Source organism: Salmo salar, chromosome ssa05 (genome assembly GCF_905237065.1).
Source record: "Salmo salar chromosome ssa05, Ssal_v3.1, whole genome shotgun sequence".
NCBI classification, from domain to species: domain Eukaryota; kingdom Metazoa; phylum Chordata; class Actinopteri; order Salmoniformes; family Salmonidae; genus Salmo; species Salmo salar.
In genome coordinates, this window is record NC_059446.1 from 52,668,590 (window position 1) to 52,685,703 (window position 17,114).

Below are 17,114 nucleotides of genomic sequence, written 5' to 3' on the forward strand. Positions count from 1 at the left end.
CACAACACCCTCCTCTACCCACACACACAAACTGCTCCCCACCCTACACACACACCACTGTAACTGCCTGTTAAGGTATCCCTAAAAGGCTGACGTAAAAATCTGCCCTCCAAATTCCACCACCCTTTCTCCCTCTCCCTCCACCCCCAACCAAAACCCTATACCCTCCCCTCCACCCTTCTTTTCCGCCCCTGCCAGGCTGGCCCTCAGTCGGGCACTACCACCGAAGAAACCTCACCAGTGGCAAAGTCATGACGACAGCTATAGCTGCATCGGTTGCCGTGCTCACCCCTCTCTGCTCTGACCTGATTCAGTATGAACACTGCTTCATGTCAACGCTCATTCACACGAAGCACCGTTGTCTCCCGCAGTTACTGTCCAAGCCCTGGTCAAAAGTAGCACACCATTTGGGACACATCCCAATAATATTTCCACACGCACTGATGTCTTTCATTTGAGTTCAACAATGGCACACTTCTATTTTGTTGTTTTTAACAATCAGTTGCTTACTGTTACAGTGGTCCATGACTCCACATTGTCTGTGGAAGCAGACTTGGTATCGTTTGTCGACTGGTTGTTTACAGCTCGTCCCCAGCTGGTCCTTGATAAGCTGCAGCTTCTCTCTCCAGAGGGAGGGATGTTGACTTCTCTCTCTCTCTCTTCCTCTTTCCTGGGTTTTAATCAGTCACTTTCTTGCAAGGCGTCTTCTCTGGTAATCTGGATGCTGCTGTGTACACAAACTCTGTGGTGATTAAGGTAGCGGGAGAGGCTGAGAGAAAGAGAGATGCTGAGAAAGAGAGAGGGGGGGAAAGAGAGAGAGAGTATGAGAGAGAGAACGCTTGTTAGCAGCCAGGTTGAAGTGCTGCTCCAGTTACTCGGAGTGAGAGGTGCTGCTTTTTTCACTTTCACTCTGTCTCTCACTCTCTCTTTCGTGTCTATCTCTCTGAGGTCCATTGGTACCAGGTGACGCTTACTGAGGGTCAGGGTAGACTGAACACTGGATAACGCAACACACACAGAGGGCTCTCCACTGCAGGCCTCTCTCTCTCTCTCTCTCTCTCTCTCTCTCTCACACACACCAATGATACATGAACTACCAACCGCAGCCTGCAGTTGACCCCTCTCTCTGAGCTCCGCGGTCCCCAAGCCCAAATCCAATCCTACCCTACAGCATCACATGACCCAGTATTTAAGCACCAGAACTGTCTCTGATCCAGAGCCCCTGTGCCTGCTCTTGCCCATGGGAGGCTAGTTGAAGCGTCGCTATCTCCTAGCGATCAACCCTAACATTCCAAAGCCGCCGCCATTAGCAACACTCGCTAATTACTGTCTCAGTATCAGCGCGTAATTCTAGACGCCAATCGGCCCTGTTCCCCATAAGCTAATGCTACGCCAGTGCTGCGCTAGCTGAATCAGGCTACCGCGCTTAACGCTTAGCCCCCATGTGGGATTAGGCCATGTGTGATAGAGAAGGGGGGTGGGTGAGGTGGGGATGCAGATTTGAGAAGGGGGCTCAGGGGTATTCATTTGACATTAATTGTGTCATCACCTCTGTAGCCCCCCCGACTTGGGATGCAGTAGTATTAGTCGGCTACAGGGAATAGCTGACTTCATCTATATTAACCCTTTAAACCGGGTGAACTCAGGACAGCATGGACCTAAGTCGATAGGGCAATTTACGACAGACCAGGACCGTGATTCCATCTGAACAGCTGCATAATGTATCCTGATGGCAGTTATATTAGCATCTACAATGAGAATGAAATAAAGCCATATTCTATTCTAAGTAGAAACACATGTGATCAGCGTTAAATCAAATGTATCTGTCTTCAGTATTATATTATAGCATTATATTAACCTATAGGTCCTGGTAAGCAGTACCCACCCCCGACAGCCTTTCGCCCTGTGAGTTTTTTTCTATGCTATACCATCACCAGGCTCAGTGAAGCAGACCTGCGTTGAGCTGTTTGAGTGGGAGAAAAATGGCACCGGAATGTATAGCCTCTCTCTCTCCGATAATGAGGCAACAGAAGACTGGTCCATCCCTGAGGCACAGCACCTGGGCTGGGCCGTCTGCTTTCTCTTCTCTCGTCCTTCTCTCTCTCTCTCTCTCTCTCTCTCTCTCTCTCTGGGGATGGCAGAATGGAGGGATGGGGATATCAGCCAGACTTGTAGAGCAATGCCTTCTTCCATTCCCGTTTCTGCTTAACCACATTGACTGTTGCGTTAGCGTACGATCCAGAGAAATGGAACTACGCAGACATCATGTAGAGTATATGTATAATGGCTTGTTTGAATTATTCAGTACAGCGATCACTGTTATGTATTGAGAATTGGGTCTTTTTCAATTGTATTTCTCTCCCTGGTTCTCTCCTCTCTGGCTTTTCCCTCCGTATGGTCCACCACCTCCCTCTTTTTCTCGCTCTCCCTCCCTCCCTCCCTCCCTCCCTCCCTCCCTCCCTCCCTCCCTCCCTCCCTCCCTCCCTCCCTCCCACCCGAGAGCCTCTGCCGAGTGGAGTCAATTAAAAGAGTACATTTCAGTGAGAGGAGTGTGTGTGCGCTCGTGTGTGCGCGCTCGTGTGTGTGTGTGTGTGTGTGTGCGCGCGCTCGTGTGTGTGTGTGTGTGTGTGTGTGTGTGTGTGTGTGTGTGTGTGTGTGTGTGTGTGTGTGTGTGTGTGTGTGTGTGGAGGAGGCTCCCATGGGGCCTGGCAGTATTGCGCTGCAGCGCAGCACTCTCCTCCTGTGACAACGCCTCCGATGGGACTGGGACAGCTGTGACCAACCTACAGCTTCAGCGGGGATGACAAGCCTTATTAGACACTCACCCCCTCATCACCCACCCCCCATATCTCTCTCACACACAGGCACACACGTTTTTGCTTTCGCACATACAGGAGACGCATTAACATACAAGTACACGCATTCACACCGAAGGGCACACATGCACACACAGACGCACAAACACACACACACGCCATTATACACACACCCTTATGCACATACAAACTGACACCCATCAACATATGCATACACTCTTTCAAACAAAAAAAACCTAGTCGTTCACAAACACACACTTTGGAAGCAACGTGGGTCTGTGTGCTGTATGTACAAGAGAACCTTGTTGGACAGATTATGCTTGGATAATATCAAATGAAAGAACAAATTCATATGCAACACAACACACGCATTCGCTCACACAGGTATACGAAAGAACAAGGACTCGAGGACACACCAGCACGAGACAATGGAAATGTCATCACACAATCGTGACAAATCCTCGCACGGAACCTCACAAGCGTAGAAAGAGCATGAAATTGATACTTTCTTTTCATTTCATTTATTTAACAGTCACCAGATAAGATACATTCTCTTAAAAAAAGAAATAGACAACAAAATTAATATTTTCTTTTTGAGTTTAAAAACTATTATACAATATCCTCAATATATAGATTTTTGTACTAAATAAAATCCTTACGACTGTAAAGGAAGTGTGACGCGGAAAAACAAAGACCAAAAAAAAAATGCGAAGGAAATTGGAGTTGGCTCACAAACTACCACACTCAGGGGTGACAAAGACCCACCTCTTTCATAAATAAATATGTGTTTGATAACTTTTGACATTATATATAGCTCTATTTTCCAATATCGGGGTATCACTAAACCTTTTTAGCGCAGGCTATAACATAGCCATACCAAGGGGTCCTTTTGCCAAGACCTTCCAAACATACTTCACAGACTGAGATTGAACAAGAGACGACGTCCTAGAATAAGGAAGTTGATCTCGAGGATAGGGCCTGCTAGTCTGTGCCATACTTGACCTTTGGCTGTAATGATATGCCCCTTGTACGGTGTACATGTTAGGAAATCCCCGGTACGGTGTACATTTTAGGACATTCCTGTTAGAAGTGTGTCTACTGAGGGAGACAGGAGAGCGGGTTCATGTTCTTTAGGCATCAAATGAACAAAAACAAACTGAATCAGAGTGGGACAACCTGGACTTTGTCCAATAAGAAACACACATTTTCGGGTTTCCGTTGCAAAGCGCAAACCTAATGCAAACCTAATGCAAACCTAATGAACATGACCCATGGCTCTCTCCTGTCCCGAGGCTTTGTATGGAACTAGAGTGTGGTGGCTAGAGCTACAGTAATCAGACTCCCCACATATACACAGACACCGTGGTCCAATTCATGGGGTGTAGCCTAGAGTATAGGGTGTGGAGAGGGTTTGGGGGGTCACAATCTCGATATCTGCCTCCACACATCACCATGCCATATACACCCTGTCCCTGTATGTCCCTTTAGAACACCAACATTACAACGACAACAAGCGAGAACGACGACAAAGGAAACGCGCTGAACGTGGACATGTGTGGAAGGAAGTCAGGAAGGAACAACAACCCTGTCTGACAGAGATTAATGCCAATCTGACTGGCTGATTGTTTTGGTCGCTCTTTTCTACCCCTCCCTGCCTATATGTACATTACCTTATATCAGAGAACCAGGCTCAACTCAAACTCCCAACAGGCCCAAAACACAGCCAAGACGACCTCATAACATGTGCAAGGGAACACAAGATACAGATGATGACAACGATGCTGATGACTTACGACACAAACACACTACCCGTTTAAGACACACGTGCCCAGAAGGGACGGGGAAAGGGACATGATCGTGTGATTATCTTGCTGTCGACCTGCTATCAACCTGCGTTTACTTATATTCCCCCCCCCCATCAGTGTCCTTTCCGAACAGATAAACGCGGACGGTGTTGTCTCCTTCCGGGCCAGGATGACTAGGTGTTAATCACGGTGATCAGAACAGCACATTTACGTTAGCAACAACTGCAGGGGTGAGAGAGAGAGAGAGAGAAAGAGGGAGGGATGGGAGGGGAGGCTGTTGCGTTTAGATCCCCGATAGTGATGCATGGCTGCAGCATCACTTTGGAGATTAAAACAAGGCGCTGAATTTCAATCAAGCACAGTTTAATGGGTCGGTCTGAGGGATGATCACTTTGTCTCTGTTGGTGGTGGGGGTGGGGGGGGGGAGAGAGAGACAGAGAAAGCAAAGTTAAAGAGAAAAGCTGGCGCCACAAAGAAGAAAATAAACCCTGGTTGAGGCAAGGTGATACGCCATTTTCCATTTTGTCTTCTGAATATTCCAAAGATTAATTCAATGGACGTAATGCGACACACTAATATAACATACACTTTCACTTGCACAGTAAAGTAAAGCACCAGATTATAGTTTTCAATTAGGTCAGTGAGGAGGCACAGATCATTGTAAGTCTGTCCCAAAATGTGTCATTTGATTTGACCTAATACGAGCCAACAACAAATAACCAATCAATCAGAAATATTTGATGACATTTTCCCTGCTTCCCACTGACAGTAAACATTGCAGCATAGCAACCCCCCATTATAAACATTGCAGCATAGCAACCCCCATTATAAATCTATGCCACAAATGTATCTACAGATCCGGATTCTTGCACTTTCTTGATTTGTTCAGCAAAATGATATGTCAAATACCGTACCCACCTCGCAAACAGCCAAACCCTGCATGAATTTGTCTGCTACAGTACGTGACAACACCTGGGTCCAAATACCATTTGAGATATTTCAAATACGTTTAGCGTTTGCTGTAGTCTGCCTGGAGTGCAAGATAGGCGGGGTTTGCACGTTTGTGACAATTCTATTGGTTCCATTGCGCCAGGCAAACTCAATCAAGCCCAGAAAAGTGTCGGAAAGGATTTAAAATAGTATTTGAACCCAGGTCTGTATGTGAGTGAGCTGTGGAGTCTGACCCACTTGTTTTAAAGTGCTTGGTGAGTTCAGGTCTCATGACAGTAGATGAGAAAGGGACAAGGTTGAGATTGTCATCACAGTATACCGCTGATGTGAGAAAAACCAATGTGACGTGAGCTACAATCTCCAGAGGGAGTCCGGGCAGGGAGGGATAGGACCTGGCCATTTTATAGCACAACATAGAAAGGTATGGGAAGTGAGTGAGTGACTGAGTGTTTGTCCCATCTCCTCTGTTTTCAGTCCAGGAATGACACAGTTAAGCACAGTGCTCCCGACATGTTAGTGGGGGGGGGAGAGTCTGTCTATCTGAGGGGCAGTGAGGGCTGGCCTGCAGCACTCTCTGTAGTGGAGTCTTTTCTGAGGCCTGCCCTGAAGCACTCTGGGAAATGTCTCAGCCGGGCACCCAGCTCTGGTTGTTGTGGGCTTGCTGAGGGCCTGCCAGTCCACTCATGCCCATCCCCATGCCCATCCCCATGCCCATCCCCATGCCCACCCCCATGCCCAACCCCTGCGCCAGGGAGCTGTCAAAGTTAAAGTCCATTTCCTCTCCGGAGTCCATGATATCGTGGAGGAGGATGGACTCCACGTCGCAGTCCAGGCTCCCGTGGAAGATATCCAGGTCCAGATCAGCTGGTAGTCTCTCGTGGGGGTGAGGCTGCTGGTACGAGCTACCATGGTAGCTGCCTCCTGTGCAGCCTCCCACCATGCCCCGTTGGTGGTGGTACAGTCCACTGCCCATTCCCTGGTGTTGGGGGCTGGGGTAAGTGTTGTGGCAGGGGTGCGAGGGGTGGGGGGCGGTGGCCAGGTGGCAGGAGTCCTGGGGCATCCCCAGCATGCCGGCCGGGTTGGGTGGCAGGGTGGTGGAAGCGGGGAGGTGTGCGTGGGACGGGGGGCTGTAAAGATAGGGGGCTTTGTGGCTGTAGGCCTGGAGGTGGCCACTGCTGATGCGTGGGGCCAGGGCTGGGGCTCGTGTCGGTGTGTGCGTTGTGTGGTTGCTGAGGTTCTGATTGAGGTTGTGGCCAAGATGAGGAGAGCTGTGGTTGTGGTTGTTCACAGGGTTGAGGTTATGACTCTGAGTTCCGTTGTGGCTGTTGTGGCTGTGAGCTGCATGTCCGTTGTGTCCGGGATGGTGGCTGTGACGGGTGGAGCTCACTCCGTTCGTGGAGGGCCCCATCATTGGGTGGGCATCTCTCTCCTGGCCCAGTATTATGTCCTTGGCACAGTACTGCTGTGGCCCTCCAGGGCCCCCTGTCAGCAGGCTCTGCAGGGCGTTGGTCCCTGAGTAGGCCCGCAAGGTGCCGCAGAAGCTAGCCGGCTTATTCTCCTGGATGGTCTGCATGGGCGAGTGGTGGCGCAGCATGCCCATCCCAGCCTGGCTGTAAACCGCGCCGCAGTACGACCCTTGACCTTTAACCCCAGGGTTGTAATGATAGACCGGGGGGAGTTTGTGGCCCGCTGCCAGGTGAGGATGATGATGGTGGTAGCCTTCCTCCGGGAGCCTCTCCTCCAGGCTGATAGCCCCTGTGAGATTAGCCAGCTGGGGCAGCTGCTCCACGGGTGGACAGTGGCCTCCCGCGGCCCCCATGGCAGGGGAGCGGGCGCTGGAGGAGGGGGAGGGGTAGAGGTGGGGCGAGGCCGAACAGGACAGCCCACCTTCCTCTGACTCCTCCAGCTCGCCCTCGGCCAGGATGGGCGACAGACGCCCGCTCAGGGTCGAAGTGGACGAACTAGCCCGGGAGTGGAGCTCCGTCCAGGCTTCAAACTCTCCTTCCACACCCCCAGCTCCCCCTATGTTGCCTGGGAGAACCTTCCCCGGTGGGCTACCCTGCTCAGGGGAAGCCTGGAGCCCCACTTGAGCTCCAGAACCAATCCCTGGCCTGCCCACCCTCTTGCGGCTGACCCGGCCCTTGCTCTTCAGGTACTTGGTGCTGTTGTCCATGGAGACGGTTCGCCGGCGAGGGGCCTTGCCCATCTTGCCCCCCTCAGGATTGAGCATCCACCAGGAGGACTTGCCCGTGCCTTCGTTCTGCACCCGGATGAAGCGCGTGTGGAGGGACAGGTTGTGTCGAATGGAGTTCTGCAGACATAGATAGATAGATAGATAGATAGATAGATAGATAGATAGATAGATAGATAGATAGATAGATAGAGGGGGGTGAGAGAGAGATTGATTTAGAGTGCATGTTAAATTGTTCATCATATTATGTATATTAGCATTTTCACTGTTTAACACACTGAATCCCACCACTGACACCAAATGTCACACTTTAGCTCTGGGTGAGAATAGTGTGTGACTTTCAGGCAATGAGTACTGGTCGCCTTTGTGCGTGTCCCAGTGCGTCAGAACACCTCATCTGTAGACATTAGCTGAATCAAGTATGCATATTACCCTTTTTCATATGAAACAACTGTCTATTGGAGAGGAAACTAGAGTTTCAGTGACTTTGACGAAGTGCAACCTGCCAATCTGATCCCAAGCCTGCTGCTCCGTATTGATGACTGTTTAAAGGTTTATCTCACACACATTGATGCCACTGGGGAGTGTGTGGATTCCCCTTCCACGAAGAGCTTCGCTGATCAATACGTACCAGACAGTTTGTGTTTATGCTTATAGAGCTGCTATCAACTCACCATCATGGGTCTACAAAATACTTACTTTTCTGCCTACTAAACTGTAGACACCAGGGCCCAGTTTTTCTGAAGTTATCTATCCGAATTCCAACTATCGGATGCTACAAGACCATGGTGCTTGCCTACGGAGCTGTGAGGGGAACGGCACCTCCGTACCTTCAGGCTCTGATCAGGCCCTACACCCAAACAAGGGCACTGCGTTCATCCACCTCTGGCCTGCTGGCCCCCCCTACCTCTGCGGAAGCACAGTTCCCGCTCAGCCCAGTCAAAACTGATCGCTGCTCTGGCACCCCAATGGTGGAAGAAGCTCCCTCACGACGCCAGGACAGCGGAGTCAATCACCACCTTCCGGAGACACCTGAAACACCACCTCTTTAAGGAATACCTGGGATAGGATAAAGTAATCCTTCTAACCCCCCCCCCCCCCCCTTAAAAGATTTAGATGCACTATTGTAAAGTGGATGTTCCACTGGATATCATAAGGTGAATGCACCAATTTGTAAGTCGCTCTGGATAAGAGCGTCTGCTAAATGACGTAAATGTAAATGTAAAAATGATTAAACGCGTTAGAAACAGAATGAATAGAATGGGTGTCTTTGTACAATCTATCAGGTGAGAGTGCCAAAGATTGTCTGAACTGAAGATACTACGTCCACTTTATCTCTGTGTAGTGGAGGGTATCCCTCCCTCCTTCTCCTTCCCTCTGTCTCTTTCCTCTCCACTTCTTCTCCTCCGCCTGGTAGATTTAAGCTAATCCCTGGTTCAATGTGCCTGGCTGGGGCTGGTGTTTGATGTGGCTGCCAGTCTGGCCTGCGCACTAGCCCCCTCTCCCACGGCCTGAATGTGGAGATGGATCAGATAGATTGAGCTAGGAGCTACCAGGGATAACGGATGGAGCCCACCAACCACCACCTACCCACACAGACTCTATCACCGTATTCACTTTCTGTCTCTCTATAACCCTCTCTCTCTTTCTCTCCGTCACCTTCTCCCCTCTCTCACCCTCTCGCTCTCTCCTTTTACCTCCGTCTCTCTCTTATCACCGTTCTCTCTCTTTATAGCCTTCTCTACTCTAAGCTCTCTGCAACTTGTTGCTTCTCTCCTTTCTTTTCATCCTCTTTCCTGCCTCTCTCCACGTCTCTTTGTGTTTGTTAATATGCTGGAATCGTTATTTACCACTGAGAGAATGGATTTTTTAAATTTTTTGTCATTTTTGGTCAATTTTGGAACACTCAAATTCAATGATAAACTCTCAATAGATGACTCTGTTCATTCACTTTCTCATTCCAAAAACAATTTGTAGGTGTATTAGACTTTTTCTTCAAGGCCAAGTGAAGGCCAAGTGAACAGTAAGAAATATTGATCGATTGACAATAGTTGTTCTGTTCTGCTTTTGCTGTAGGCGTTATTCTGAAACTAGAACGGCAAAATGAAACCAAAGCACCTAGTGTGGCTAAGCCTTACATTGGTACTATAGTACTATATTCCATTGTTTCAGATTGAGGTACATGTGGTGTAATTTAAGCGTTCATACTTTCAACGGCACCGTTGTGTCGTACATCATTTGTATTCACGGCGAAGCGGCACAGTCTGAGTATACCCAAATCAAATTGTGGAGCACCAACTGAAAAGCGGCGACTGGCTGAATCCAGGTGATCTGTGAATGCCTCTCTTCGGTTGTCTCGCTGTGACACCTCGAGCATTGGGTAACCATGGCAACTGTTGGTAAACGTGCAGGAGAGGGAGTATATGATATTGTGGTGGGTAGAGCAGGGAGGCAGAGTAAGGGTAGTGGGGGATGGGGAGAGATGTTGGTTGTTTGATGCTGCAGCTCTCTCTCTAACTCGAAACAGCCGTTCTTTCATCTGGGCCATGCCAGTCCGTCGGGGATGCCCGGTCGGCGGTAGGGGCGGGCAACTACGTGCCTGCGCCGACTACTACCCTTTTCACACTATCGTGCCAACTGAAACTGTACTGTGTTGGCTCACATATTTTCTTTTCACATTGATCCTTTCGGCACAGTTCAAGCAACTATGGTGGATACCCAGCCAGCTCAAACAGCTTGGTTCAGCAAGGTTTGGTCCGGTTATACCTGTCTCTCCCACACCAGAACGTTACCTTATCAGATCATAACAAAATGTTGTTCATCAGGTTAGATGACAGAATGATTGAAGGCCGAATGAAAATGAACTTCCTTTAATGGGACCAGACCGGTTGAAGCCGCTACTGCATATGATCTCTGATCTGTTCCAAATGTGGCATGTATGATCAAAAAAGTCCCCCGCTATAGACTTGGGAGAGGGATTTGAACATCATCCCCAAGCCCTCTTTATCTGATGAATCCTGAATCCACCTGCTTAAGAGAGATTTAAGAGATTGCCTGCGTCCCAAAGTGCTCCCCATGCTCTATATAATGCACTACTTTTGACCAGGGGCCGTAGGGCTCTGGTCAAAAGTGGAGCACTATATAGGGAATATGGCGCCATTTGGGACACAGCCATTGCGTGGGTAAGTCGACCATGACGGCGTAGTCAGCTAGCTGTTTGCTTCCTGTTTGCTGGCCTTTCTGTTTTGTTTTCAAACCCGTGGTTTCTCAGTAGTAGTCATCCTGTTTGGGTGTGGGTTTAGGGACTAAGAATAGTCCTGCCAGGTTACAGGTGTCCCTCCCTGTGTAGGTGTAGCCTAGCCCTGGCTTCTCGCCCAATCTTGGACTGAGTCAGGGGAAATATGGCCGGCCCATGCCCCTCTCACTCACTCACGCCCCCAAAACAGGCAGTCACAGGCAGCCGGTGCTAATCCCGCTCCATTCCGAGTAATCCCAGATAATTCCGGGCTAATCCTGGAGTTGATTCGGGGGCACTCCCAGCTGGGCGTCTCACACAGTCCACTGCCAGGTCATCGTGCGCACAGCGAGCAGTCTGGATATGGTATGATCCAATGGGAGGAGGAAGATGAGGGGGCAGACTAAGGAGATTCCTTTGTTAAGCAACCTGTCCATGTAAGACAATGAGAGGAAAGGCCATGTAATACAACCACCCTTTCAATTTCCTATCTGACAGAGCTCGGCGGAATGTCTCACTCTGAGTTTGTACTTGAGGGTGGCTTGTTCCATATTTCTCCCCGCAGGTATACAACAGAATAGAATTTAAAATGTTATTGTCTATTAAATATTCATAAAATGTTTCTGGCTTTCAGGAACGGACAAACGAAGGGTAGCACACAAAAACATACAATGACACGGAACACACATTCCAACCCTTGGTCCGGCAGCTATCTTCTATTGAAATCAGGCCAATTTATACAACAACATATTGTGGAAGGCAGAAATAATGACGTGAAATAGAGAGCTAACACACAAATGTATTGCCCGATCCCACCCGACTTAAGTAAACAGACATGCTGGATATCAAAAGTTGTCAAATCAAACTTCTATGACCATAAATATCACAGAGTGGGTATTTAAACAACAACAACCAGTTTGCAGTAGTCTTGCACTGTTATTTGTGAAAAAGGCACCTGTCCGATTATAGAACAATTGTAGCCAGTGGAAGACTGTGTAGCACATATAAATATGATTACTAGAATGGTAAAGCCACTCAGACCACATCAAGTTCACAGAACACTCATGGGTACATTCAATATGGCAGCCGGTTCACCCATCACATACGTAACATTGACTTGAATGGGAATGTCCTTTCTAGTAATTCTATTTCTATGGTGTGGCACCCCGGTGGGCCCCAGAGAGACAAATTGGCTTGAGCTCAACTCTCATTAGAGCCCACGATCCTGATACCTGACTGACATCTTCTTTATTCGCTCCCCACCAAGCCACTCCACCACAGCCCTCTTTGCCCGCAGATTAAGCTTAAAACCTATTAGCCCCTTCAAATCTGACACGTTCACGCTCTTTCCAACACATGTGGCCTCAGAGCAGCAGAAAGGGATTTTTCCGAGACCGGGTACTACAAGACTTCCTGTTTTGGATCGATCAAGCTCTGTTCATGTTCCGAGAATGAACAAAAACAAAACGGCCCTGGTCATAGTCAATAATTCCCCTCTCTTTCAAACCCTTTAATTTGCCCCTCAGCGTTCTGGCCATTCACATTGATTCCTGCTCAGTCCTCCCTCCACACACCCACTGAGTTTGATTTTTGGATCTGGAGGAGGCAGTTCAACTTGGAGAATCGATTCAACTTAATAGCCTTCAATGGTAAGATTTGGCTTTAGACACATCAAGGTCTGACTGTCTGTAGGAAGATATTCTATTGGACTAGCTTTGTGAAGGCGATATGGCTCCCTTTCCAATGCCCTTGCCCGAGGGTACCCCCCGGCATTGCGTGAGTAGGGTGACAGTGCCCAGTTGCCCAGCCTGGCACAATGCCAATGTGTCCCCTCTGCCTCCACTCCCAGGGTAGCAATCTGCCGTTAAGACTGTGGTGAGCGGGGTGGTTGGGGCGGGGGAGGCAATAGACTGTCTGGGTTGGCTTGACTGGCTGGCTGGCAAGGCGGGCAGCTGGGATAGAGGGGGTAAGGGGGGCAGTGGGGTGGGAGTGTGGAGGTATAGCATGGAGCCCAGTGTGTGAGAACCCTCCGAGCCACACAATGGGCTGCCCTCAAAACGGGGCCCCTCTACCCCCCCCCCCCCCCACATACTCACAAGAGGGGACGGACGAAACAGGTCAAACTGTTTTTAGGGCCCATCTTGTGGAGAGAGGGTGTGCTCATTCAAACAGAACCAAGGGACGAGCCCAAAGACAAGGGGGCTCACACGGGGACGCCAAAAGGAACCACTCACCCGGGTCTAATAACTTAAAAAGGGTTGGATGACTGGCATGTTCGTTCTGCAAAGACCAGAACCTGTCTGGAAGCTATTTACCGCCATTCGCCGTGTCCTCAATCGGTGTTCATCAATCCCATTTCATACAGAAAGACGCCATTATGCTCCTCTGCTGTCTATGGGTATCTCTTCACGGCACGCCATTTATTAGATAAGCGTAAATCAAGGGGGACCAGGAGAGGCTCTGGCTGTGTTTATTGTGATGCCTGTTTGTGCATCTACAGAGGAGGGGGAGGTGTAGGCTCAAACACAAGCCGTTTTGTTCAGGCAAAGGAATGAGTTTTGTCAGCTAAGCCTGTCTCCAGGCTATTGATGGAAATTAGCACCGGCTAAATATTCGCTTCCCGTGATTGATGTCACGGCTCGGCTTGTCCCCCTTTGAAGGGAAATAAAGAATGTAGAGGCGCATAGATTAATGGGAATAGGGGGGTTGGTGCATTCAGCATTCTCTGTCTGCAGGGGTGGGGTGGAGTGGAGGGATGGGAGGGCTTCAAGGGGAGTGAAGGGCCTAATGGTACCTAAAATATGGCTCTATACGGAACAAAGCGGATACGGCACGCTATCCCAAGTGGCACCGGTACAGACAGGAACACAGATCTTGTTGCCTGCGAAGGAAGCCCAAAGTCAGACGATAATTAAAATCCCTTTAGAGGAGGAGAGCCTACTTTAAGGAGAGACAGATGGGCAGATGGACGAGCCTGTTTTCTGGACCGCGACCAAATTGAAAAGATTAACAAAAAAATAGACCTCTTATTAGGAGGTGAGAAACTAACTTAGCCGCCACACGCCACAGGGGCGGCTGGTAGCCTTAGGGTTAAGAGCGTTAGGCCAGTAACCGAAAGGTTACTGGTTCGAATCCCCGAGAAGACTAGGTGAAAACCTCTGGCGATGTGCCCTTGAGCAAGGCCCTTAACCCTAACTGCTCCTCCTGTAGGTTGCTCTGGAGAAGATCATCTGCTGAATGACAACAACAAAAAAGTAATCAAGCAATGCCATCATCATCGGAACTATCAAGTAGGTCTAGTTGTGTAGTCACGGCAAGCCCTGTCAGAAACCTAGGCTAGGAACCAGGTTGAGCTACAGTACAAACCATTGGCTACTATCTGTACCTAAGACATAGTCTAGAGAACCTTAGCCATTAGAGCCTTACTAAGGCAAGTTCCCCCTCTTACGACAATACAAATCACTTTCAGAATTTCTATATCATCCCATACACCACTCAGTGTCATTCCAAAGGGAAAAGAGGGAAAGTCAACTGAGAGTTTGCGCTGCCATGGTGCCCACAGTCAGGAAGTCTGTGGGGAGAGGGTGTAATGGAATTGGTAGGGGATTCCTGCTTGGCTGTGTTCTAATTGCAGCCAGTTCCTGGCAAATCACTGCCTGTATACTTCTACAAGCACCAAGGGGGATGGTTAGCGGTTTGGGTGTGGAACTGTGGATCAAGAGCTGCACGAGCTTAGGCGGCTAAAAATAGCCGCTAACAGATTAGCAGACCATCTGAGACCAGGATAGGGGATCGGAAAATCCACCACGGAATGCCAGGACGGTCTTGGCGGTTTTCCAGTTGGCCGGCGTGAGGGGGACACGACATCTATGACACCCACGCGACGAAAGCCCCCGCCTGAGCTCGTAATCACGTCTGACGCCCACGTCAAACGTGGGTAAGACCTGTGCCAGGGAGGTCACAAGGCGGGCACGTGCAAGAGGGTATGGTTTTCCACAGGGGCTATGGGAGGTAGGCTTCCCTTTCCCCTGTGAGGGTTCACAAAACAGGTGTACGGGTTGGTCCGCCTGTGGGGCAGGCCACCTGCTCACAGCTCACACTTCGACCAAAGTCTGGAGATCCATCAGACTCATATTTTCCACTGGGCCTGCCATCCTGCTATCATAAAGTCATGCACGCTTCTGGAGAGAGGCTTTTACAGCTTTTTTTATTTGATTTTTTTGCAAGTTAGAGTAGGTGTGTGTGTGTGTGCGTGTGCGTGCGCTTGTCTATTTGTGTGTGTGCTTGAGTCAGGTCTTTTAACGGCCCACAGGCGGGCGGAGTGTGGATTTGATTATATAGAAACCACCCTCTGCCACATACAAAGAAACAGACGATGCAACAATGGACTCAATGCCGACGCGGTTATCTCCTCCTCCTCCTCACTCTCCACCATAATCTCCTTCATAATAATAACAATCTCATTTCCCGCATTCTAAAGGTCAGTACACACCTCTGATCAGACTTTAATAAACAGCATTCTCCGGGTTTCATTTCATATCGGCAGAGCATGAAACTCATTCGGCAGCGGTTGCCTCATGGCACACAAAATTCATTGAACAGTCCCTTTTAATTGCTTGCAATTTCATAGCGCCCGAGACTATTGATATCATGGCAATCAGATGGACGCATCCAAAGATCCAGAAAGACACGCGCGCATACATGGACGAATGCATCTTAAGCAGGCAGGCACGCACACAGGCACACATAGTAGGGTAGCCATCATTACTGGTGAGGTACAGATGATGTGAAGACCAAAACTCAGGCATGTCTATACGTATATCGCGTGTATCAGTCACGCAACAACACACGGCTTCTCCTTCACACGTTCATCTTCTCACATAAACTGGCAAACGAAATATTCACATATGCCTCACACACACTCTCTCACTCACACACACACACACACACACACACACACACACACACACACACACACACACACACACACACACACACACACACACACACACACACAAAGAGCCTGGCACAGTGGGCACGCTCATTACCACAATGCCAAGCTACTAGTTGCTAAGGAGACCTGTGGGAGAGGGAGGCTCCTTGTTTCCATAGCAGCCGGCCTGCTCCCTGCCAACTATCCCCCGAGGGAAAGGCAGCTAGGGAGAGAGATGGGGGGGGGGGTGAAGTAGGGAGAGGTAGAGGACACCCATCTAATAGGGGAGAGGTGCTGGGGAACTTCATTAAACGCCCTGTGTACCACACCAACCACTTCTTCTCAACAATATACACCACATGCTATACACTTACATTCAAGTCTACTTATTCAGAGATGCAGAGCTACACCCACCTATGGTGTATGTCTAAATATGACATTGAAAAAGGTAAGTGTGTATGCGGAATCCTAGGTCAGGAAAAGGCAGCTACATAAGGAAGGAGGGAAAATAAGAAAATAGAGAAAGAGAACAAAGGAGGATCAAAGAGGGTCTTGAATTTTGGTGAATGGAGAACGTTGGGGATCTTAACTTTGGAGGCGTCTGTTAACCACGGCGCCATCTTGAGACGTTCCTTTATGTAAACGCGTTGTTACGACCGTCTCTTTGAGCCTATATGGCCGTCCAGTGTTCCCAATGACCTTTCGTAGGATAGGCGTCGGGTGATTGGTTGAGCCTTCTGTGTGACATCATCCCCGAGCCCATACCGAAACACAAAACAATGACGGCCAATTTCTCTCCCCTCGAATCTAAAACCAGTAGTAACCACCAACTTCACCGACCGTTATATCTGATATTCCCACACCCCAATAACATTGCCGTAGAGGAGGGCTTGTTAGCAAGTCACCTCAGCCGTTTTCTTCTAAAACAGCTCAGCTATCAATGCTAGCTAACATTAGCTAGACTGCGTCTCGACTCGGGAGTTCAAGGGCAAATAGACAGGTCACATAGGCTTCAGGAGACAGCTGGATAGATATGATTCCACCATGGGCAACAACAACTGGCTACTAGTTCGTTTTCACCTAAATATGTTCAACTCATAGTTAGTTTATCCACTGACCACTGCATTTAGGAGGATAGCTAAATTACTGAAATGTAGCTAGCTAGTTCACCAACTAATCGTGG

At 49.1% G+C, this 17,114-nt stretch overlaps 1 protein-coding gene across 2 annotated transcripts in view; it reads right to left on the reverse strand.

Annotated features, from left to right (window-relative positions):
* Window positions 1-6,096: 6,096 nt before the first annotated feature.
* LOC106605103 (forkhead box protein O6) overlaps window positions 6,097-17,114 on the reverse strand; it is a 37,600-nt gene continuing 26,582 nt past the window's right edge. For both annotated transcript variants that reach the window (XM_014200416.2, XM_014200413.2), the window contains one exon: window positions 6,097-7,883. In XM_014200416.2, the coding sequence (XP_014055891.1) occupies window positions 6,198-7,883 (1,686 nt within the window). In that variant the 3' untranslated portion in view covers window positions 6,097-6,197. The remainder of the gene's footprint in view (window positions 7,884-17,114) is intronic.